Source organism: Podarcis raffonei, chromosome 3 (genome assembly GCF_027172205.1).
Source record: "Podarcis raffonei isolate rPodRaf1 chromosome 3, rPodRaf1.pri, whole genome shotgun sequence".
NCBI classification, from domain to species: Eukaryota; Metazoa; Chordata; class Lepidosauria; order Squamata; family Lacertidae; genus Podarcis; species Podarcis raffonei.
Window position 1 is genome coordinate 18,307,159 of NC_070604.1, and position 23,835 is coordinate 18,330,993.

A 23,835-nucleotide genomic window follows, 5' to 3' on the forward strand; every position below is an offset into this window, starting at 1 on the left:
AATACTGTGTACCACCTCCATGTCTTTGAATACCAGCTGCTGAGGAAACAAGATAAGAAAATAACTTACGTTCTGGTTGTGGGCTTCCCAGGGTTTGACACTGTGGCAAACAGGATGTTAGGTGGGTTCTTGGTCTTACCTAACAGTGCTCTTGTTCTTAATAGCTGAAATTGCTTTCTACTTGTACTGTTACTCTTTGAACTTAACAGTGATTGGATCCAGTATGAAAAAGGGCAATTGCCCTCAAATGTGAGGCAGGGAAATAAAGTGAGGTTGTGGGGAAGTAACTGTATTGTAGGGGAGGTATTTGATGTGGAGCAGTCGCACACCATGTTTACAACACATTACTTCCCTGCCAAGAATCCCGGAAACTGTAGTAGCAGAGCTACAATTCCCAGCACCCCTAATAAACTTATGGTTCCCTGGATATTGGAGGGTGGGGATGTGCTTTAAATGTATACACAACCAGAGAAAGGACTGGATTCCTCCAGGTTCGTTGAATGTTACCTTCAGCCTTCTCAGTTTCAGAGAATGAAAGGAGGAGCTGCAGGAAAAGCCGCTCAGAATTCACATTGGCGTGTGGGAAATCCAGACTGCATGGACCATTAGCACTCGCTAATATGCTGAGCAGAACAAGTTTGATTTTTAAAAAGACCCACGCGTAAAGATTTGCTAGAGGGACACTCAGAAACTGCCTGAAACCAACAGACTTGAAAACTGTCCATCTCTTAAGTGTATTTGCTATTTTATAACTGTAGCTGAGGATAAAATTTCACACCTGTTTAGGGATGTTTTTAATGTTTGATGTTTTATCGTGTTTTTAATATTCTGTTGGAAGCCACCCAGAGTGGCTGGGGAAACCCAGCCGGATGGGCAGGGAATAAATTACTATTATTATTATCCTGTTATCATTTATGCTACCTGTTTATAGGCCTGCTGCTTTGTAAATGTCGTAGCTTTCCACAATAAATAGTCATTTCATATGGTTTGCTCTGAAATGTATAGATGCCTTTTTGTACTAAAGATAATGGCCCTCCCTGCATGACCAAATGGTGCGACTTGAGCTGTGAAACTGGAGCTTATAGCTCAAAATTCAACTGGAGAGCATGTTGGCCCCCTGGTTTTACCTGGATTATTATTTTTATTTTATCGGTTTTAGCTGATTTATTTTATTATTATATTAGATTTAGCTGGATTGTTATTATAGTCATACCTTGGGTTGAATGTGCTTCAGGTTGAGTGCTTTTGGGTTGCGCTCCACGGCAACCTGGAAGTAACAGAGCGCGTTACTTCTGGGTTTTGCCACTTGCGCATGTGCAGACGCTCAAAATGACATCACGCACGTGCGCGGAAGCAGCAAAACGCGACCCGTGCACGCACAATCACGTCTTACGTTTCATTCAGGATGCGAACGGGGCTCCGGAATGGATCCCGTTCGCATCCTGAGGTACCACTGTAGTTTACAGTGGTACCTCGGCTAAGAACTTAATTTGTTCCGGAGGTCCGTTCTTAACCTGAAACTGTTCTTAACCTGAAGCACCACTTTAGCTAATGGGGCCTCTCACTGCCGCTGCACCCCCATGCAATTTCTGTTCTCACCCTGAAGCAAAGTTCTTAACCCGAGGTACTATTTCTGGGTTAGCAGAGTCTGTAACCTGAAGCATATGTAACCCAAGGTACCACTGTATTGGTTTTAGCTGGATCATTATTTTTATTATATTATATTGGTTGTAACTGGATTATTATTATATTATATTATATTGGGTTTAGCTGTATTATTATTATTATTATTATTATTATAGTTTATTGATTTTAGCTGGATTATTTTTATTATATTGGTTTTAACTGGATCATTATTATTTATTTTATTTTGTATTATATCCGTTTTAGCTGCATTATCATTATTTTATTTATCAGTTTGAGCTGCATTATTATTATTATTATTCTCTCCCCCCACAATCCCGCAATATTTCTCCTCTGCCTCCGTTTCCCAAACCTCCCCAAATCCTGTCCCCGCCTCCTCCTTCCGCCCCATCTCGGCCTCCAAAGGCCTTTTTCCTAGAGCGAACACCAACCAGAGGTGTCCCCGCCTCATCCCTCCGCGGTGCCCCGCGCAAAGCCTTCCCCCCGGCAACCGCGTCCGCCTCCCCTTCCCTTCCTGCCCGCCTGGCGTTCCCCCTCGCTCCGCCTCCTCTCGGCGTCGCCCTGACCCGCCGTGGAAGATGGCGCTGAGCGGCCAGGTCGGTGCCTATGGGGAGGGTGGGGGGGTGGAGAAGGACTTTGAACCCGGCCTGCCGGCGTGGGGAGGGGTGGTCCCTAGGGGAGAAGGAAGGCGGTCGTGCCTGGGGGTCGGGGGGCAGCAGCAGCACAGCCCCGTGGGGAGCGAGGGTGGGTTTGTGGGTGACTTGTGGGGTGGGGGGAGGAAGGGAAGTGTTGACCCCCCAACCGACCGACCACGTCCCTCTGGGATGCTTCAAAGGGGTCTGAAGGCAGGGCTTGGCTATGGTGGGTGGGGAAGGTGGAGTTTGCGGGCACGACCCCTGGGTGGCTATAGGATGCGTTGCAAGGGAGGGGGTGGGGGCCAGGTGAGCAAAGTTGGGGGGAGGGTGATGGTGGTTTGGCCAGGTAGGGTGTTTCCCAAGGAGGAGGGGGAGGATCTGAGGATCAGGGGGAAAGACGGGGTAGCTTTTGTTAGAAATCAATCCATCAACTTAAAGGCAGCTTTCTTATATGGTTAAAGGTAAAGGGACCCCTGACCATCAGGTCCAGTCATGACCGACTCTGGGGTTGCGGTGCCACCCACGTCCCTATATATGGTTATCATGTATTTAATTATACCCTGGCGTCCCCGACCCCTGGCATAACTCAGGGCAGGTTACAGATTTAAAAAAATTATATGCACCTCTAAGAAAATAGGAAAAACAGGAATTGAAAGACCATGAAGCATGATATTGCTAAGGAAATCAATTTTGCTATTTGTACAGCGTCAGGTGGGAACGCTGTTAGAAACTCAGGTCAAGTAAAGGTAAAGGGGCCCCTGACCATTAGGTCCAGTCGCGGACGACTCTGGGGTTGTGGCGCTCATCTCGCTTTATTGGCCGAGGGAGCCGGCGTACAGCTTCTGGGTCATGTAGCCAGCATGACTAAGCCGCTTCTGGCAAACCAGAGCAGCGCACGGAAACGCTGTTTACCTTCCTGCCGGAGCGGTACCTGTTTATCTACTTGCACTTTGACATGCTTTCGAACTGCTAGGTTGGCAGGAGCAGGGACCGAGCAATGGGAGCTCACCCCGTCGCGGGGATTCGAACCGCCGACCTTCTGATCGGCAAGTCCTAGGCTCTGTGGTTTAACCCACAGCGCCACCGGAAACTCAGGTATATAAGCTAATCACCAAACATCACCTCAAACCTAGGTGACGGTAGCCACAATGGTATGTCTACGTGCCATTTCCCCACCACCAATGGAGTTTGTTACGATGATTATTTTATTTCTGTACCGTTTTGTATTTTAAAGAAAAAACTCAAAGCTGTTTGCAACACATTGAAACGTCAGATAAAACATTCTAGAGTAAAACAAATTCAAGGAAAATATTTGAGATCCTTCTCTTAAGTGACATTTTGCTTTCCCCATATTTATTTACCACTTAATTTATATGGCTGTCCCATAGCAGAAGTACTCTAGGAAGCCAGTGTGGTGTAGTGGTTTGAGTGTCAGACTAGGACCTGGGAGATTGGGGTTCAAATCCCCACTCAGTCATGAGGCGCACCTTGGGTCAGTCACAGTATCTTAACCTATTCACAGGGTCCCTGTAGGAATTAACTGAGGAGGGTAAACCATGTACTGTTTGGAGGAAAAGGCAACAAATAAGCTCTTCTGCTTATCTGCTTAAGAAAGCTGGAGGGCCCAGCCAGATGGAGATGTCAGTCGCCAAACTGGCATCCAGAGATCTCCACCTGGTTGCAGTTGAACCCGTGTCAGTCGCAAAGCACATTTGGCATCTGGCTAATTTCTAACATTAGCCAGGGTGGAAAATCCTGTAGTGAATAGGAAGCTATCAGGATCGGATGCGGGGGAAGATATTCGAATGCTGGCTGGCGGGGGAAGAGATATAGTTAGAATTTTGTGCTGTGCATAAGCAGATTTTGTCACTGCTAGTATGTTCAACCGTAGTTATCAGTGTCAGCTCCAGCCTGCCTTACCTAGAACAGAGGTGCTGAAACCGTTTTCCTTAGATGACTGGTGGTCTACAAGATCTGTTCAGCTGGTCTGCGGAAAGGTTGTGGAACAGTTGGGAATATCTGTACAGTGGTACCTCTGGATGCGAATGGGATGGGATCCGTTCTAGAGGCCCGTTCGCATCCTGAAGCGAACGCAACCCATATCTGCGCATGCACGAGTCGTGATTCACTGCTTCCGCGCATGCGTATGACGTCATTTTGAGCGTCTGCACATTCGCCAGTGGCAATACCAAGAAGTAACGCGCTCTGTTACTTCTGGGTCGCTGCGGAGCACAACACGAAAATATTCATCCTGAAGCTACTTCAACCCGAAGTATGACTGTACTTGGCTCTGCACTGATTTCCCCCCCATTTGACTAGGGTCTGGTTTTAAAACAGGGCCCTGATCCAGGGCCTGTGATTTTTTCATAATAGCTTTGACTATGGTACCGGTAGCTGAAGGAATATGTTTTATATTTCTTTATCCATCGCATTAGAAAGGTAAGACTACAATTATTAAAATACAAGCTGAGTTAGGTATGTGCTTTGATTTATAGAACAAAAAATGTTTATTAAGCAGTCCACTGAGAAACCCCACCCTCTAGTGATCTGTGGAAAAAATAAGCTCATTATCCACTAATGTAGAGAAAACTCTGCCTCCTTTTAATAGCCCCAATGCTTTCATTTGCACAGTCTCAACAACATATCCTTCAGGGTGTGATCATGGCTCTGTGATCTTCATTTTTTGTCTTTTAAGAAACACCCAGACTGCTTTGGACAAAATTACAGGAGGCATAAGTATCTTGAGCAATTGCCCCACCACAGGATACAAAATAAAGATGGAATGAATCTTTGATTCTTAGTTTGGTGCACTAGATATTCCATGTGGATTCCTAAGGCACCATGCAAGGTAGCATTTACTAGATGCTTTGCTTTATTTCTTAATCCAAGGTGTGCATTGCATATGTCTCTTGTTTTACCATGTCAGGAACACTGAAGTTCCCTAATTGCTGCATCTCAGGACTTCTGTGGCTGTCATGACAGTTCCACAGTGTTTTTGGCCAAATAAGCAAAGCAGGCCACACGTTGATATGATTTCTACAATGGTTAGGAAGGAGGTGATGGAGGAGGGAATTAATGATGTCTCCTTTGTTACTGGTGACTCATTCTTTGTTAGCCAGCCTGTTAAGCTGCTCTTCCCCCAACAGCTGATGGATCCTGCTGGCTTCATATCAACCCTACAGATAACTTCGGCTGCTATGACCAGCTGCTTTACTTGAAGACCTAGTCATTTCTTTGAATAGGGAATTGGCGTGTGTGGTTGACACAATAACACCGATGTAAAACTGACAGCTGAAAAAAGGGTGCCTAGAAGCATGAAGTCAATTAAAAGCGAAGGATAAGAAGCTCAGCTGAAAGTTTTATTATTATTTATTACCAGATTTATACCAATCCCTTCTGATGCCTTTACATTGCTCAGGGCAACTAACAGCAAACCAATAAAAACACAAAATCATCCTAAAAGCTAACAACATGCAGTTATTGCATGCTCTAAATTGTACCTTTATTTAGCCTTTTTCCGTGGTTCGGAACATAATATTGATGCTTTTTTCATTCTACTGGATGTGCTTGTATTGGAGCAGAAGTTAAAATGTGGCTCATCTGTATTGCTTGCTGATATTCTTGCTAAGAATATAGGATGAGCTTATTTACGTTCTTAAGCAGGAGTGCCTTCAAGATTGCCGAACAGAGATTACTTATATGTTAATTATTTAGAGATCCCAAGTAAGTGCTCTTGATTTGTAAATATAAAATGCATCAGTGGACTAAGAAGATTGTAATGTATTTTTAACTGGTTAGCAAGTCTGAAATCCCTACATTAATTGCTTTATATTAAAAATGTATAAATTGTTCTTTATCCAGAAATGAATAACACAGACGTAACAATGCGGCAAAATAGAGGGATAGAGCTGGTCAACCATCTAAAAATATAATAATCTAAAATGTCTTGGCATAGAAAGAAAGTTTTTGCCTGGCGCTGAAAACCAATATTGCATTGGTTCTATGTGTCCTTCCCATGGGAGCGTATTCCATGGTTGGCATGGAGTGAATTCTCTCTTTTTTTCAAAACTTTTATTGATTTTCTACGTTTTTTAACAAACAAACAAACACAAATCATAACTAAACTTAGTCCAATATTAATATCATAGTTAATTGACTTCCTCAAATTCCCTTGACTGAATTTCATTATACAGTGGTACCTCGGGTTACATACGCTTCAGGTTACATACACTTCAGGTTACAGATGCTTCAGCTTACAGACTCCCCTAACCCAGAAATAGTGCCTCAGGTTAAGAACTTTGCTTTAGGATAAGAACAGAAATCGTGCTCTGGTGGTGCGGCAGCAGCAGGAGGCCCCATTAGCTAAAGTGGTGCTTCAAGTTAAGAACAGTTTCAGGTTAAGAACGGACCTCCGGAACGAATTAAGTACTTAACCCGAGGTACCACTGTATATCATTGTAACGGTTTTCCAAAACAGTTTCTTATAAAATTAACTTACTCCTTAACATCTTTGTCTCTTTTCATGTTTAAACATATTGTTTAAACTTTCAACATATTGTTTCATAATTTCACATATTTAAATCCTTAGCCTATCTGTTATTTTGCAAGTGTTTCTATTTAATTTATCTTAGCATATTTAGATAAATAGTCTTTGAATTTCTTCCATTCTTCCTGCTCCTCCTTCTGGTCACGGATTCTACTGGTCAGGTTGGCTAGCTCCGAAAAATCCATCATCTTCATCTGCAAATTCCTCCACTGTTTCCTGTGTTTTCCAATTTTTGGCTAATAAAATTCGAGCCGCAGTTGTGGCGTACAAAGACAGTCTAACATCTTTTTTGGGCAATTCCAAACCTATTATTCCAAGAAGAAAGGCCTCTGGTTTCTTAACAAATGTATATTTCAATATTTTTTTCAACTCATTATAAATCTTCTCCCAGAAGTCTTTCACCTTGGGACAGGTCCACCACATATGATAGAATCTCCTTTTGGAGTGAATTCTCAGTGGAGGGCTGTGCTGTTTTCTCTTCTGCTTCATGTTGGGTTTTTGCATGAAGCACCTGCACTAGAGAGCAATAGGAAGGGGAAGGGAAACCCGGCGTAAGAGTAAAACCGCCCTCTACTTCCCCGGGTTCTTTGCACTGGCCGCAGAACTCTGCAAAGCGAGGAGTCAGTGGCTAACAAGTAAAATCAGAATTTATGGACCCTTGCTAAACGATCAGAAAAAACTGGATATCTTTCCTTCCAAATATCTAAGAGGCTAAAATATTACTATTTTTCATTAGCAGGGACATGGGGGAGGGTTGGCTGGAAAAGGCAGAAAGCTTCCCCCACCCTGCTAGATATTGCCTAGTTAAGAAATACAGTCAAACCTTGGTTGTCAAATGTAATACATTTCGGAAGACGATTTGACTTCCGAAATGTTCAAAAACTGAAAGCAGAAGCCTCGATACAATAGAGAAACTCAAAACGGAAGCGGCATCGGACATTCGGTTTCCAAAAATCTTTCAAAAACCGGAGCAGTTACTTCCGGGTTTTCAGCATTTGGGAGCCGGAACATACGATAACAGAGGCGCTTGGGAACCGAGGTTTGACTGTACAGTGATACCTCTGGTTAAGTACTTAATTCATTCCGGAGGTCTGTTCTTAACCTGAAACTGTTCTTAACCTGAAGCACCACTTTAGCTAATGGTTTAGCAATCACGTCTTACGTTTCATTCAGGATGCGAACGGGGCTCTGGAATGGATCCCGTTCGCATCCTGAGGTACCACTGTAGTTTACCTGAAACCTGAAACTGAAACTGTTCTTAACCTGAAGCACCACTTTAGCTAATGGGGCCTCCTGCTGCCGCTGCACTGTCGCTGCACAATTTCTGTTCTTATCCTGAAGCAAAGTTCTTAACCCAAGGTACTATTTCTGGGTTAGCGGAGTCTGTAACCTGAAGCGTATGTAACCTGAAGCGTATGTAACCCGAGGTACCACTGTATTACTGAAGGTCGTCGTGTTTTTATGTAAACTGCTTATGTTTATTACAGTAAGTAGTATAATATATATAATAAAATAGAACTAACTAAATAAAAAAAGCTGCCTATTATGCCAACATTTTTGAACTCTTGCTATTAATGAAAAATGCTAGATCCACACAGTCTAGCTTACAGTAATGGAGAGAGTTCTTTGTGCTTTATAGTTTTTACAGAGCAGGATTATTTTGTCATTTAAATGATAATTAGGGTATTCATTTCCCATTACCTTTGATATCCTTTTCCCAGCAGGCAATTAACGTGCGGTTATGTTCTTCATAGGTTTCAGAAAGGAAGAAGATGCCCAGTAATGCTGTTCTCTTGGAATCCAAATCCTCACCCATCAACCTTCTAAATGAAATGCAGCAACTGCGTCTCCTAGGACACCTTTGTGATGTGACTGTCAGCGTGGAATATCAAGGGGTCAAGGCAGACTTTGTTGCTCACAAAGCTGTCCTGGCAGCAACCAGCAAGTTTTTTAAAGAGGTGTTTCTCAATGAAAAGTGCATGGACGGACTAAGGACAAATGTACTATTGAACGAGGTCCAGGTAGTGGACTTTGCATCTTTTCTTGAGTTTGTATATACTGCCAGGGTAGAGGTAGAAGAAGACCGGGTTCAACGCATGCTGGAAATGGCCGAGAAGCTAAAGTGCTTGGACTTGTCGGAAACCTGCTTTCAGCTCAAGAAGCAGATGCTCGAATCGGTGTTGTTGGAGTTGCAGAATTTTTCCGAGTCACAGGATGCGGCGGAGGACAGCGGTTCCCAGCCAGGCAACTTGCTTGAGCCGAGGGCAGTCGCGGAGACGCCGGGGGACAACACGGACCGTGTTGCGGATTCTCCTCTCGGCAGACCCAGGGACGGCGAGGGCCTTGAGGCTCCCGCCGCTAAATTAAAGGAGAAGTTAGACAAGAGGAAAGAAGCCGTGAAGACGTCCTGCGCCAAGATCAGGAGAGCCAGCGGAAGACTTGCTGGCCGGAAGGTGTTTGTGGAGATCCCCAAGAAAAAGTACACGAGGCGCCTTCGAGAGCAACAAAAGTATGCGGAGGCTGTGGCCGAGGAGAGTCGGCTCTCCAAAGACCACGGCATCCATAAGGAAGGGGAGGAGAAGAAAGATGAAGAAGAAGAGGAGAAAGGACAAGTGGTGAGCGTCGTGAAATCTGAAAGCAAAGGGTGCGATGGCACCGACGACCTGGAGGAAAACCTGACTAAACTGGAGGACGATAAAAAGAACCGTGGCGGCAACTTTACCTGCAGCACCTGCGAGAGAGAGTTCCTGTATGAGAAGAGCTTTCTGAAGCACATCAGGCACAGCCATGGGATCGCGGCCGAAGTCATTTACCGTTGCGAAACCTGCAGCCAGACTTTTGCCAACCGGTGCAACCTCAAAAGCCACGAGCGCCACGTCCACAGCAGCGAGCGCCACTTCCCTTGCGAGCTCTGTGGTAAGAAGTTCAAGAGGAAGAAGGACGTCAAGAGGCACATTCTGCAGGTTCATGAGGGTGGTGGGGAGCGTCATCACTGCCTACAATGTGGAAAGGGTTTGAGCTCCAAAACGGCCTTGCGGCTTCATGAAAGGACACATACAGGCGACAAGCCTTATGGGTGCACAGAGTGTGAGGCTAAGTTTTCTCAGCCTTCGGCACTTAAAACACACATGAGGTATGAACACACTTAACTGGCCTTATTAGTTAAATCTCTGGGCAAAGAAAGGAAAAGGTAGCGTTCCTCCAAGGCTGCTTGCCGGTGGTCAAATAAGAAAGCAGGGTTTTATGAGTAGAGTTTACCGTATTTTTTGCTCTATAAGACTCACTTTTCCCCTCCTAAAAAGTAAGGGGAAATGTATGTGCATCTTATGGAGCGAATTCAAGCTGCGCAGCTATTCCAAAAGCCAGAAGAGCAAGAGGGATTGCTGCTTTCACTGCGCAGCGATCCCTCTTGCTGTTCTGGCTTCTGAGATTCAGAATATTCTTTTTCTTGTTTTCCTCCTCCAAAAACTAGGTGCGTCTTGTGGTCTGGTGCGTCTTATAGAGCGAAAAATACAGTGCTCGTGAAATGTTTGGTAGTGTTTGCTCTTTGCTTTTGAAGAAAAAGTTTGAGACTGTCGTGCAGATGGCACCAAATCACAGGCTCATGCTCCTATTGAGTTGCCTTTAAAAGAGTTGGGAGTAAATTGAAGCCTTTAGAGGAGAACTGGGAAAGATAGTCTTGATTTCATCACACCGATACTCAGAATTGTAGTTAAAACAAGTGGCAAAAAAGACTTCAAACAATCCAGTCTGACTTTTGCCAGCTAATTTGGATAAAACACATTACAGTGGTTCATGGTATGAGTCCTTGGGAGTAATAATGGTAACTTGAATGCTTTCTATCTCCACATATAGAGCATTCAAATTCAATGGGAGGTGGCAGGTTTTGGGAATTGAAATTGAATTCTGCAGTCATTGTTTCAGGTGTTACTTGAGCACAAACAGTAGCATAATCCTTTGGTTCCAGACAGGACCTCTCTTTCTCCCACTCATCTTCTGAAACTTTTTGCGATAGGCTTGACAGCAAAACTTCATCACTGTTGATAGGTCAGTTTGCCCCTTGAAAAATTCAACGGCATGTGTGTTCTTCAGCTGGCAATGTCATGGGCAAATATTTTCTCTTGATGAAAGCCAAAGGTCTCCTGAAGCTTTGCCAGGGCTACTTTCAGTGCCCTGCATCTTCAAGGAAAGAGCCACAGGGACCTTTGTGGTCTCAAATCTCCAGTAGTAGAAGTGGCACTTCTTTGCAAGACAAGGACTTTGAATTCTTTGATTCTATTATTGTTCACTAGATGGGCTTACTGCTTTCAATTCTCCCCACTGTGAAACAGCTTTTGAAACCTGCAGAGTGAGGAATTGAGTCCTTCCCTATGACTTATCTTTCTTTTTAGATAGAACCTGCTGAAAAATATCTTTCGTGTGTGTGTTTATCTGTGGGATGGGGAGTCTCTATAAAACACAGAAAAGAAACTATGGGCTTGCAGGGCCCCTAGATACAGTGGTGCCGCCCGCCAGCATTTTAAGATCGCCCCGGGACAGCAGAGAAGTCTCCGCTGTCCCGGGGGTTTGAAAATGCTGGGGGTCGGCAGCAAAGGGTTCGCTGCCGCCCGCCAGCATTTTAAGATCGCCCCGGGACAGCGGAGAAGTCTCCGCTGTCCCGGGAAGGCAGGCGGGGGGGAGCAAAGACTTTTGCCCCCCGCCGGCCTTCAGAAGAGGTCCAGAACCTCTTCTGAAGGCCGGCGGTGGGCGAAAGTCTTTGCTCCCGATGGCCAGCATTTTAAAAGCGGTCCGGGATAGCGGGAAAGCCCTGCTATCCCGGACCGCTTTTAAAATGCTGTCGGTGGGGAGCAAAGCCTTTCGGCCCCCGCCGGCCTTCCTGGACCTCTTCTGAAGGCCGGCGGGGGGCGAAAGGCTTTGCTCCCCACCGCCAGCATTTAAAAGAGGTCCCCGGAGATTTCCCTATGGGCTTTCTTCTTGCGAAGCAAGCCCATAGGGAAGTTCGTCTTGCGGAACGACTCAAAAACGGAAAACTCTTTCGTCTTGCGAGTTTTTCGTTTTGCGAGGCGTTCGTCTTGCGAGGCACCACTGTACTTCAGGTTCAATTCTTAGTTCAGATATTTGGGGTGGAATTCATGTTTGATTAGGAGGGTGAAGTTCCTTCATTGTTACCGTGCATCATGCGACAGTAATATTTTTAGTGGTATGTTTTGTAAAAAATGTATGGGCTTGTAGAGGGTGACCTCTAGCCCATCTTTTGGTATGTTGAAAAATTTTGCTGCCTCCTTGAGGAGCCAGGAATATCAACAATTATAGAGCGGTGTTTGGTCCTAGCAGAGGAAACAGGGTGTGCAGGTAAGGACATAGCTTGTGATTAATTTTATATGTGTTATTGCTTTAAGTTGAGGGAATGAAATCCAAAAGGTAACTGTTCTAAAGCTTCCACAAGCAAAACATCTCTCTCCTCTGCACACACGGTTTTGAAAGCCAAAATATTTGTGATCCAGGGAAACACTTTTGGATCCCTCTCCCCGCCCCAGGGGATCCAGTTTTACTGGAAATATGTTGTCGCTCCTGTTGATCTAAGATTGCAGGTGGTTTTACACAAAAGAAGAAGAAAAAAATACATTCTTTATAAATAAGTACAAATAGTATCTGAAAATTACAGCTTTTTTGTTTTAAACAGAAGACTGCTTCTGTTCAGCTGGGAGCCCCATACACTAGCATACACTTGGCTTTCGGGGGGCAGGGGAAAGAGAAAGAGTCCCAACCATGGATAGGCAAAGACAACCTCATGAAAGAAAGTGCCCACCACTAGTTACTGCTTAGTAAAGAGGCAGAACAAGTGACTATAATGAAGTGCTGTAGTTGTGTTGATTTGTATTATTTTCTCATTTCAGAATCCATACTGGTGAAAAGCCTTTCGTTTGTGGCGATTGTGGAGCAAAATTCACACAGAATCACATGCTGATCTATCATAAAAGATGCCACACAGGTATGAAAGTATTGCTTTTTTTTGTTGCTTTGTATTCTTTCACTCAGTGTGTTTGATTTCCTGTACATCTGAGAGTTTGGCCACATTGATCCCAAAGAGCAAGTAATTTGGGACAGGTGCACAGTTTCTGTCTTTGCTCCAAAGTGTTGCAGGTTTATTCTGTGATGCTGCACTGGTGCAATGCATCTCCTTAGACAATTATTGCTGGACGAGTAGCTGTTAAAAAGAGGTGAGGGGAGAGTTAAAACTGCCAGTGCACTGTTTGGTTGAAGTGTATCTTGGCTCTCTCGATCCATATGCTTGTTCCAAATCTTACTGTTAGTGGCTTAAAATAACCTCTTCACCTTTATTGTGTCCTCTAGGGGAACGACCTTTCATGTGTGAAACGTGTGGGAAGAGCTTTGCCTCTAAGGAGTATCTGAAACACCACAACCGAATCCACACGGGGTCCAAGCCATTTAAATGCGAAGTTTGCTTCCGAACATTTGCACAGAGGAATTCACTGTATCAGCACATAAAAGTTCATACAGGTAGGAAGGCAAAAGGGTCAAGCTGAGGGTGGGACGGGGAGCCTCCTGTTTGCAAAATTTTGGTGTGAACGCGGGTGGCGCTATGGGTTAAACCACAGAGCCTAGGACTTGCCGATCAGTTTGTACAGTGGTACCTCAGGTTACATTTGCTTCAGGTTACATACACTTAAGGTTACAGACTCCGCTAACCCAGAAATAGTACCTTGGGTTAAGAACTTTGCTTCAGGATGAGAACAGAAATCGTGCTCCGGCGGCGTGGCAGCAGCAGGAGGCCCCATTAGCTAAAGTGGTGCTTCAGGTTAAGAACAGTTTCAGGTTAAGTTCAGACCTCCGGAGCGAATTAAGTACTTAACCTGAGGTACCACTGTATACAGTGAACTGGTAAGAGCCCCTCTCTTTAAAGTTAAAGGTAAAGGGACCCCTGACCATTAGGTCCAGCCGTGACTGACTCTGGGGTTGTGGCGCACATCTCGCTTTACTTGCCGAGGGAGCCGGCGTACAGCTTCCGGGTCATGTGGCCAGCATGACTAAGCCGTTTCTGGCAAACCAGAGCAGCACACAGAAATGCTGTTTTACCTTCCCGCCGGAGCGGTACCTATTTATCTACTTGCATTTTGACGTGCTTTTGAACTGCTAGGTTGGCAGGAGCAGGGACTGAGCAACGGGAGCTCACCCCGTTGCAGGGATTCGAACCACGACCTTCTGATTGGCAAGTCCTAGGCTCTGTGGTTTAACCCACAGTGCCACCCGCGTCCCTCTTCCTTCACTTGGTTGCTGTCAGAGTCTGCAAGAGCAGCCCTTTTGCATGCAGTCAAATAGCAATAGTAACCATGTGCTCTGCTTATAGGTGAGCGTCCCTACTGTTGTGATCAGTGTGGCAAACAGTTCACCCAGCTCAATGCCCTGCAACGCCATCATCGGATTCACACAGGGGAGAAACCGTTCATGTGCAACGCTTGTGGCCGGACATTTACCGACAAATCTACTCTTCGGCGGCACACCTCTGTAAGGAAATTTTGATTTTCTGTTTCCTAACAAGCCACGTAACTTAAGGATGCGGCAGGTTTGGCCCTCCAGATGTTGCTGACTACAACTCCCATCATCCCAGGCTGTTGGGTCATGCTGGCTGCAGCTGGTGAATGGTTTGAGTCCTACAGCTCCTGGAAGGCCAGAGGTTCTCTATCCCCGATGTAAATGGTGTAGTTACTGGCAGAGATGGAAAACATTGTGTAAACCCCACAGAGCAGGCTTCCTCAAACTTGGCCCTCCAGATGTTTTTGGCCTACAACTCCCATGATCCCCAGCTAGCAGGACCAGTGGTCAGGGATGATGGGAATTGTAGTCTCCAAACATCTGGAGGGCTGAGTTTGAGGAAGGCTGAATTAGAGCCTTAGCTGGCTGGCTGTTTTGTGCATAGGGAGTGAGCAGAAACGTTCTTTGGCTAATCCTAAGCTAGGGGCGTTCCCATTTTCCTGCATTTAAGAATTGAATTATTGAGTATGGGGTGTTGCGGATGGCTACCAAATCAGATTTCATGAACGCCTTGGCAGGTTAGACCTCTGTGCTCTTGCAGAGTTTCAGCATTGACACATTCAAGCAAATATCTGAACATGCCTATGGTACTTGCCCATTCGTATATCACTTTTTCCATGGTACTCATGCGGCTGGGAAGTGATTCCTATTAGGGCCTCAGTTGTACACTCTAATTTGTGCAACCAGAAAGCCCAAAAGCTGTTCCTTGCCTTTATTAAACAGTGAAAACAAATTACTAATATATAATGAGAAAATGCAGGTTTGGTCTTGCATTTTTGATCTTATTATGAACTCTTCCTGTACTTGTGGTTTTTTAAAAAAATTCCCTCACTACTTCATAACTTGGGAAGGCTACATCCTCTATTCTGCCTACATTTTAATTGCTCCCAGCCATTGTTCATAAGAGAAACAGGTTTAGGTTGTTGGAGCTAGTAATAATTTATAATTATAATAATTTATTTGTACCCCACCCATTTGGCTGGGTTTCCCTTCGTTGCTGAATATGAATTTGCAAGGGTCCTATAATGCTATAGCAGACCAAGAAATAGCATGTGCAGTTTTAGATAAAATAAACAAAAATAAAATAAGTCTGAAATGCCTCTCGACTTCGTTGGAGGCGCAGAGGTGGCTGCTTCCCTGCCTGAGTCCTGGGCAGTCTGGGCTCTGAATCCTTAGACAGCAGTTTGAGAAGTGGCTCAGGATCGCAATACCTCAAGGACTGCCTCTTTCCATATGAACCTACCTGGACCCTGGGATCATCTTCTGATGCCCTCCTTCGTGTGCCTCCTTGAGAGGTTTGGAGGGTGGCAACATGAAAACGGGCCTTCTCTGCAGTGGTCCCCCATCTGTGGAATGCTCTCCTCAGGGAAGTTGCCTGGTGCCTTCACTACACATATTTAGGCACCAGGCAAAAATGTTGCTTTATAACCATGCCTTTGCCTGACTTGATCTACATCAAGGGTCAGCAAACTTTTTCAGCAGGGGGCCGGTCCACTGTCCCTTGGAGCTTGTGGGATGCCGGACTATATTTTGGAAAAAAAATATGAACGATATCCTAGGCCCCACAAATAACCCAGAGATGCATTTTAAATAAAAGGACACATTCTACTTGTGTAAAAACACCAGGCAGGCCCCACAAATAACCCAGAGATGCATTTTATATAAAAGGACACATTCTACTCATCTAAAAACACACTGATTCCCGGACTGTCCACGGGCCAGATTTAGAAGGCAATTGGGCCGGATCCGGCCCCCGGGCCTTAGTTTGCCTACCCATGATTCTACATCTTATACCTTTTTTAAAATGCTGGCTCTTTTTGGGGGGTAGGGTTATTGGGTTGTTGTTGTTTTGATTTTATGTATTTGATATTTTATGTGAACCGCCCTGAGACCTTTGGGTATAGGGCAGTATTGAAATTAAATAAATAAGAGGGGGGGAAATCAGATTTCAGAGCAAATTGAAGTTGCTGTAGACTGTAATGTGTGCCAGTGGTGAATTTTGCATGTTTGTGGTTTTTCCCCCCCAGATTCATGATAAAAACACACCTTGGAAGTCTTTCCTTGTGGTTGTTGAAGGAGCGTCTAAGAAGGATGAGGATCATAAAACAGAGGCAGACTATAACGTGGCTCGTTCCAAAATATCCGAGAAGCTGCTGTCGTTCTCTGAAAATGGGCACTATCAGGGTCTGACGGCTATCCAAGGAAATCTGACTGCGCTGCATGAAAATGGAACGTCCGCAGTGACAGACTGCAAATCAAAGGGCGCTGCAGGGTCTCCGGAAACCACCGTAGCTACAACTTTGCATGATCTCACAGTGTTGCACACCCAGACTGACTCATTCCAGCCTCCACTTTACACCTTGGTGACTATAGAATAGCACTTGCTACAAAGGAGGAAACTCCAGCTGGGGATAATCTCTGAAATACTGTAGTACACAGTATCCATGATCCATGTAAAGAAGAAAGGGTTACTATGGATGATCTTAATATCCTGGATTCTCTCAAAACCATTACTTCTCAAGTTGTCTTTCAACTGAAGGATTCTCTCTCATCCCGTTTGTTAAAGAGAAAATTATTCTCTCTTTCGTATGCTGTCTCTGTAATTTTGAAGTAGATTTCAGATTACAGAGTCAGTGCAAAAAAGTGAAGTTTTAATCCAGATTTTTCCTTTCCTTCAGCAGAATGGTTTCTTTGGAGTGATTGTTTTCCCTCTGAAAGGAGACTCGTTCTGTGCTGGTGTTGTTTAAAATCTCTTAATCGACACTGATTTTACATTGTATGGAAACGAACGTGAGATCGTGTAGCGCAATCTCTCTGGGCCCAATATGAAATGCAGTTTTAATAAATTCTGGTGCTGTGTTGTTTTTAAACATTGGGGCATGCCTGACCCTGCTCTTTCAAGCTCTTGAATAAGTTATTTTGGGAAATGTTTGGAAAACCAGGTTGGTAAAAGTGCTGGAGCTCCACTGCAGTTCATATTTTAAATCCGTACTTTGTCAGATAGATTGTTCTACATAACTCTGAAGTGGATTTCAGAGTAGCGTTGCTGGATTTTGTTCAGAATTTCTGGAGGGATTTCACAGGCTTTTTAAAATTACTCTATGGTCCAACCTTCCTCCTAAGTACCTGGTGAAGCTTTTCTCTGTGCTCCTTCCTGTCTCCTCAGTCCCACCTACAAACTCACAGTCTTTTAATGGTCTCACCAGACTATTCGGTCATATGCACACACACCCAAAGCCACACGTGCATTTTCAGCTTCTGTTATAGATATACCCCAATTTCTATACATTCCCTGTACAGATAGTGTTGCATTTCTAAATTGCTCTTCATTACCCAGAGGACCTTAGTATTCTTGCCAGCCTCTTGTGATCCCAGTGCCCCACATATGGAGGTTGTGTGCTGGCCACGAGACAAGGAGTTCTGTCACTTTATAAATTTATTGGCAGCGTACTTCTACAACAAATTGCTCCGAAGTAATGAATGCCGGACTGCAGGTCACCTGTTGTGGCTCCCCCGTCCTCTTCCTCTTTGTGCTACAGCTGGTAAAATATTCTTTGTTCAGGTTTCCGGCAACGGTTTCATTATCTGGGTGAGTACGCTTCTTGTTTTTGTACTTGCTGTAATGTTTGTCCCAAAGGCTACAGAATGTACTGGAAAATGAAAATTATAACCTGAACTGGCATTCAGAGTAATGGGTAGCAGCCGTTTAAAAGCTCATTGAGATTTCCCAGTTCAGCTTCTAAAGGTTTTGCAAAATGTGTTGCATGAAAAGAAGAGTACACTTTTAGCGGACATAGTTGGAAGTCAATGCGAAGCAACTGCCAAAATTTTAAGAAATGCACGTTTCTTTTAAAATGTTGTTTTCCTTGTCATAGGGTTGAAGTGAAGAATTAATTTGTTTTTGCTAAAAACACATCAATACTGTGCCTTCCTAGTTTTAAATTCAGGAAAAATGAAGTGCCAAATCCCAAACTTATTTAAGTTCCGACATTCCACTGGATTCCAGCAGAACTTGCTAGAGCAACTGTTAGGAGTAATTGTAATTTATGAATATGTCTCCCAGCCCGTTAAAGCACTGGCTAATGGGATCTGTTTTTCAACCACTCTCTGTGTCCTGAGATAAAATCAAGTTCAGTGTGTTTTAGCTTAGACAGTGTTATAACCGGACATGGTTTTATAAAACACAACTGAGAATGTTAACTACTTCTTTCAAACTGCTGTGATTTCACTCTCTTTATGGATTCATTTTGATGCATTTTTCCTTTTCAAGAAGTGATTGCAATGGTAAATTAAGCCTGAGCTTAACAGGACCCTTTAAGTCATAGTATTCCCTGCTCTGGCTTACCTGTAGGATTGCCCCTGCACCCATTCACAATACTAGTAGTGAAAAAGTACTGTTATTTCCAAAGGAAGAGACTTGTTTCAGAAAAGTAATCCAAGTATGTAACAGCAAATTATTTCTCAAGGTAATGATGGACTCAGTTTATCAGTGTAAAGTGCTTTGGGTCACTTACTCTTCAAGGCTGATTTACTCCTATAGAAGATCTGATCCTTTTCATGTTGCTGTATGTTTTAGCAAAGTTATACTCTGGATTCACGCTTGGCCTTTTCTAAAGCTTTTTTCATTAAAAAAAATGAATGGTTTTTGTTCAAAATCACTCGGAGGGGGAAAACATCTAGGCTAACTTTGGTACAGGTATCACAAACAGGTAACTTAGGATCCTGCTTTCATATTTTACTTGTTGAAAGGCAATGCAATAAAAGATCAGTCCAACTGTGTATCAGTTTTGTTTTGTTTGTAAAACCCCTTAGTAGGAGTTTTTTTTTTACCATTTACTCCTTGTTTATTTTAATTCACTAAAAGGGGTCTTTTTTAGGAAGACTGGAAGAGCTTATATTTAAATATTTATTTTGTAATCCATGTGCTCCATTTTGACATTAGAATTTTAACGACCAATTACAAAAGAATTTGTAGTAAATATTTAAATCCTTATGTTAGTAAATATAGGTTGGGATTTTTATTTTTACTCTACAGAGATGTGAAAGTGGGTTCACTTGTATGAACTGGTAAACCCCATTAAAAGATTTTTTTCAAATAGTACTATCTTTGTTGTGACTCTTTTGGGGAGAGAAAACACACTTTACTTGAAGACTGCAGAGTTCTACCATGATATCTCTACTGTGATCCAGAGGAGTGAGCAATGTGTGTGCAGGATGAGGCAGGTATTTAACTGATCTATTTCAGCCCCATTCAAGATACATAAATACATAATGCAGTATATATAGGTGCGCAGAAGCAGGATCAATATGGATTAGCTAAACTGCAGAGCTTTCCAAACTGTGTGTCGCGACACGTTAGTGTGTTGGCTGCTTGTGTAAGTGTGTTGCACAAACACTCCTCAAACTCCTCCCGGGGCTGGAAAGGGCCTAGTTTAACCTCCGGTTTGCTAGTAAAATTGAATTACTGTGTCGTGAAATAATGCATGTCCAAAAAGTGTGTCACCAACTGGAAAAGTTTGTAACGGTTGAAGAGTAATCCTAAACATCTGTACCAGTTCTACAAGGTCTTACCTATTCAAGCATCATGATGGGGTGAGCTCCCGTTGCTCTGTCCCAGCTCCTGCCAACCGAGCAGTCTGAAAGCACACCAGTGCAAGTAGATAAATTGGTACCGCTGCGGCGGGAAGGTAAATGGTGTTTCTGTGCTCTCTGACTTCCATCACAGTGTCCTATTGCACCAGTTTAGTCGTGACCCGGTAAGCTGTGGACAAACGCTGGCTCCCTCGTACTGAAAGCGAGATGAGTGCCGCAACGCCATAGTCACCTTTGACTGCACTTAACCTTCCAGTGGTCCTTTACCTTACTTTTTACTATAAGTCTGTCACAAACATCACGCTTCAGATGGCCATAGCTAACTTCTATAATGTAAATTGAGGTGGGTACAGGTTTGCCAACCCAGATATAAAGCACATAAATCTTTTCTGTTTTGTAGCCCTTGGTGAAAACTCACTGGGCAGGTGTTGGGGGTGAATAAAAACACACACATTTTGTTGTTACAGTGGGCAACACACTCTTTAATGACAATTCTCATGATAAAATAGCAACGCAAAAAGCCGAAAGCCTCATATCCAGCCACAGCCCCTGTCAGTTAAGGACCAAACCCCTGGTGGCTGCAGCCATTATGGTAGTATTTTCCAGCTGTTGAGTCGAGTGCAAAGACAAGACAAAGCTTTGCCATTTCTCTGCATCTTGTTACAAAACAAAGCAACCCTACAGTGCCTCTACAACATCAGCGATGAATGAATCTTCTGTTACACATTCACTATAGTTTCATAGATTCCTAAACCACAATAGTACGTATGAACATACGATGGCCGTTGGTCTATGTTTACATACAGGTAAATCGGAAATAGCTCCTTACCATCGCGGGAAGTCTTGTGATGATTAAAGCAACAGAGGGGAATTTTGTTTGAAACATTTCTTGAGCTAGACACAGGAAGCTGCAGCTGAAAACCACGAGCCTGGAAATCTGGGCCGGTGCCAAGAGTCAATTCTCTGCACACCATCAGGCAGACAATTGATGGGCTTAGCATCAATCACAGGTTGGGGAGAAGGGGTTGGAGCTGCAGGCCTCTCCACTGGCCCCCCAACCAGTGACTGACACTACAAAATTGACTACACCGACCATGTGATTGTTGACTAAGTCCTCAGGCAACGTGGGAAGCCTTAGGGTGTGGACAGGGACAAGAAGGTTCCTCGTGTGGCAGCGTTTTGATCTGCACTGAATAGTCAGAGGAACTTGCTTTTGTGTGCATATTACCCAGACAGAATGAGAGCCATTTACTTAAAGTAAGCCCCACAGAAGACAACAAGACTGGTGTGGAGTTTGTGTGTCTTGCGGTAATACCGTAACCTCTTAGAAGAACAAGGACCGGAAGAAGCACATTTGAACAAGTAACACAACACAGACAAATGATGGTTCAGTGCCTGCACGCGGAAGCCTGTAGCAGCTGAAAAGTGTGCTTTTCGGAGACATGTCGAAAAAGGGGTGTGCCACAATTTAAAGAACAATTAGGTCTGTCTGAGAAAGAAAAATAGAAATCTACATATATATTTTATTACATTTACAGCTGGTCTTTCTGTGAGGAGGGAACCCCACCTGGGCACTAATTTGCTCCAAACCTTAACGTAGGGCTGCCATACACCTGGAATTTCCTGGACATAGCTGATATTTGTCTGTTGAAAATGGCGTCTCGGCGTTCCATATCCCAAGTATTGTTTTTTTAGCGTTCCCCTCCCCCCCCCCCCCGCGCGCAAAAAGGTAAAAATATTTTTGGAGATTTTGCAGGGGGAAAGCTCAGCAACTCTGCCCCCACCCCAAATCTCAACAACTTTGCCAAAAAAAAAAAGCTCAAAAACTTTTGTGTCCAGATTTATATGGCAACCCTAGTTGAGCTTCAACAGGTTGCTACATCACATACCTCAAGAATGGGAAAAGTGATTCTTCCTGATGTTGGTACATAGCCAGTACAGCCAATGATCAGAGATGACGGATAGCTGGAGTCCAACAGCACTTGCAGGGCCACAGGGCCTCCACTCCTACCATAGCCAGACCATGGATATAGTATTTGCACAACCATGCATAGCCTTTGCAAAAAACACTTGTTCATTTCCCACCTAGATAGGAGCCTCTCTCTCCTCTCGCCATCAGCTACTCAGCACTGACCCCCTGCAACCGCTGATCCACCGCCATGCCTGCATTCCACCAAAGGCCATCTGGCGAAAGCTTGCTGCCGTTTCCCAGCAGAAAGACACAATGGGTTGGATCCAGACCAGGCTGGTTGCGCCAAAGTCTCCCTGAAATCCAGGCGAAAAGTCAAGTCTTTATTCAATCGAGTCCTGTTGATTTCAATGGGAAGGAAGTTCTACGAACCTAGCCTGGAGCCAACCCAGCAGGAGGGTAGCAGTTAATGGGAAAGTCAGTGGCAATGAACTCTTTTGAGCTGAACTGCTAAAGTAGGCCAGTAGCAAATTACTAAGGCTATACACACACACACACTCTTTGCAAAATATACAGCAAGCTAGGTTCATATTTGGGCAGAATGAGACAAGTAAGAGTAGACTGCATCTCTCTGCACTGCAGGTGATAAGGGGTGCCATTTATTTTATTTATTTTTAACCCTAGTCCAGCAGGCAGGAAGATTCTAACCCAGGCTGTTGGCTAGCACACTTTGCTTGTAGAGAATTTATACAGTGGGAAACCCTACCTGCAACTGTAAGCCCATTCAATAATGCCATTCCCTTCATTCAGCTGCACCTATAGAACAGCTCTGGAAAAGCACACTGGCTCTTCTGCTATGGAAAGGCTGACAGCATTTTTCAACCTTGATTTATTTTTTATTTTTTTGGTAGTTCTACATGCTACAAAGCACACGCCCAGAGACACACATATGCACACGGCATATAAAAAAAACCACAGGCTTTCCACCAGCACGACTGAAAACGCACAATTCCTCACAATTTCACACACACGCACATGCACACACCCCTGAAAGAGCAGTCTAAAATACAGCTCGTTTATGACTACCGGTGTGTCATAAACAATATATACACTCATGGATCAAAGGTGTAGAACAGGCATAGGCAAACTCGGCCCTCCAGATGTTTTGGGACTACAGTTCCCATCATCCCTGAACAGTGGTCCTGTTAGCTAGGGATGATGGGAGTTGTAGTCCCAAAACATCTGGAGGGCCGAGTTTGCCTATGCCTGGTGTAGAAGCTCCCAGTTTGGAGAAGAAAATGTCGCCACAGAAAGGGAGGAGGGGGGAGGATCTGCTTGTTAGTCACTTTAAAAAATGGTAACATTCACCCCCCCTTCGCACCCCTTTTGAAGTGACTCATAGTGTTTATGTTTCTGGACCCCACAACTACCCTGACTGAAACTTCCACAGGGCACCTCCAACACACATAGGTTTGTGTGAAAGCCAGAACTGTATCACCATCACTGCGTACGTTCAGATCTTTTCAGACTACTGATGCGCGTGGATTGCATCAGCGCTGCTGATCATAATTGGACAAGCAGGAAGAAGCAAGCAAAGAGCAGGGCAAACGCTTCGAGAATTGAACCACCATCAGTTGTCACAAATTATGTAACTAACATTTAGAAGAAACCCTTCTGATTCATTCATGTCGTCCAGATAGACAGACGTTCCCCCTGTAAGTCGTGTAATCATTTCGGCTAAGGTCAAATTTGCATTCCAGATGGTTCATACCCTTGCTTGTTTTTGAGCCAGAGGAGGCTTAATATAGATACACTTTGGATCCCTGCATGTACTTACAAAGCAGTAAACCCCACTGAAGCCAGTGGGACTTGACTCAACAGGAATAGGATTGCACAGTAAGTGTGCCTAAATTTCAGGTTGGCTAGCATTTCATGTCAACAGACTGGATTTATAA

At 44.2% G+C, this 23,835-nt stretch overlaps 1 protein-coding gene across 2 annotated transcripts; it reads left to right on the forward strand.

Annotated features, from left to right (window-relative positions):
• The first annotated feature begins 2,125 nt into the window (after window positions 1-2,125).
• Window positions 2,126-17,225, forward strand: GZF1 (GDNF inducible zinc finger protein 1). Of its 2 annotated transcripts, none has more exons than XM_053380697.1 (6): window positions 2,126-2,240; window positions 8,580-9,958; window positions 12,723-12,817; window positions 13,180-13,347; window positions 14,195-14,352; window positions 16,407-17,225. In XM_053380697.1, the coding sequence occupies exons 1-6, from the start codon at window positions 2,223-2,225 to the stop codon at window positions 16,755-16,757; spliced, it is 2,169 nt and encodes a 722-aa protein (XP_053236672.1). In that variant the 5' UTR covers window positions 2,126-2,222; the 3' UTR covers window positions 16,758-17,225. The 2 variants fall into 2 exon arrangements, with proteins under 2 accessions (XP_053236672.1, XP_053236674.1); XM_053380699.1 differs by lacking the exon at window positions 2,126-2,240 and adding an exon at window positions 5,153-6,002.
• The last annotated feature ends 6,610 nt before the right edge of the window (window positions 17,226-23,835 follow it).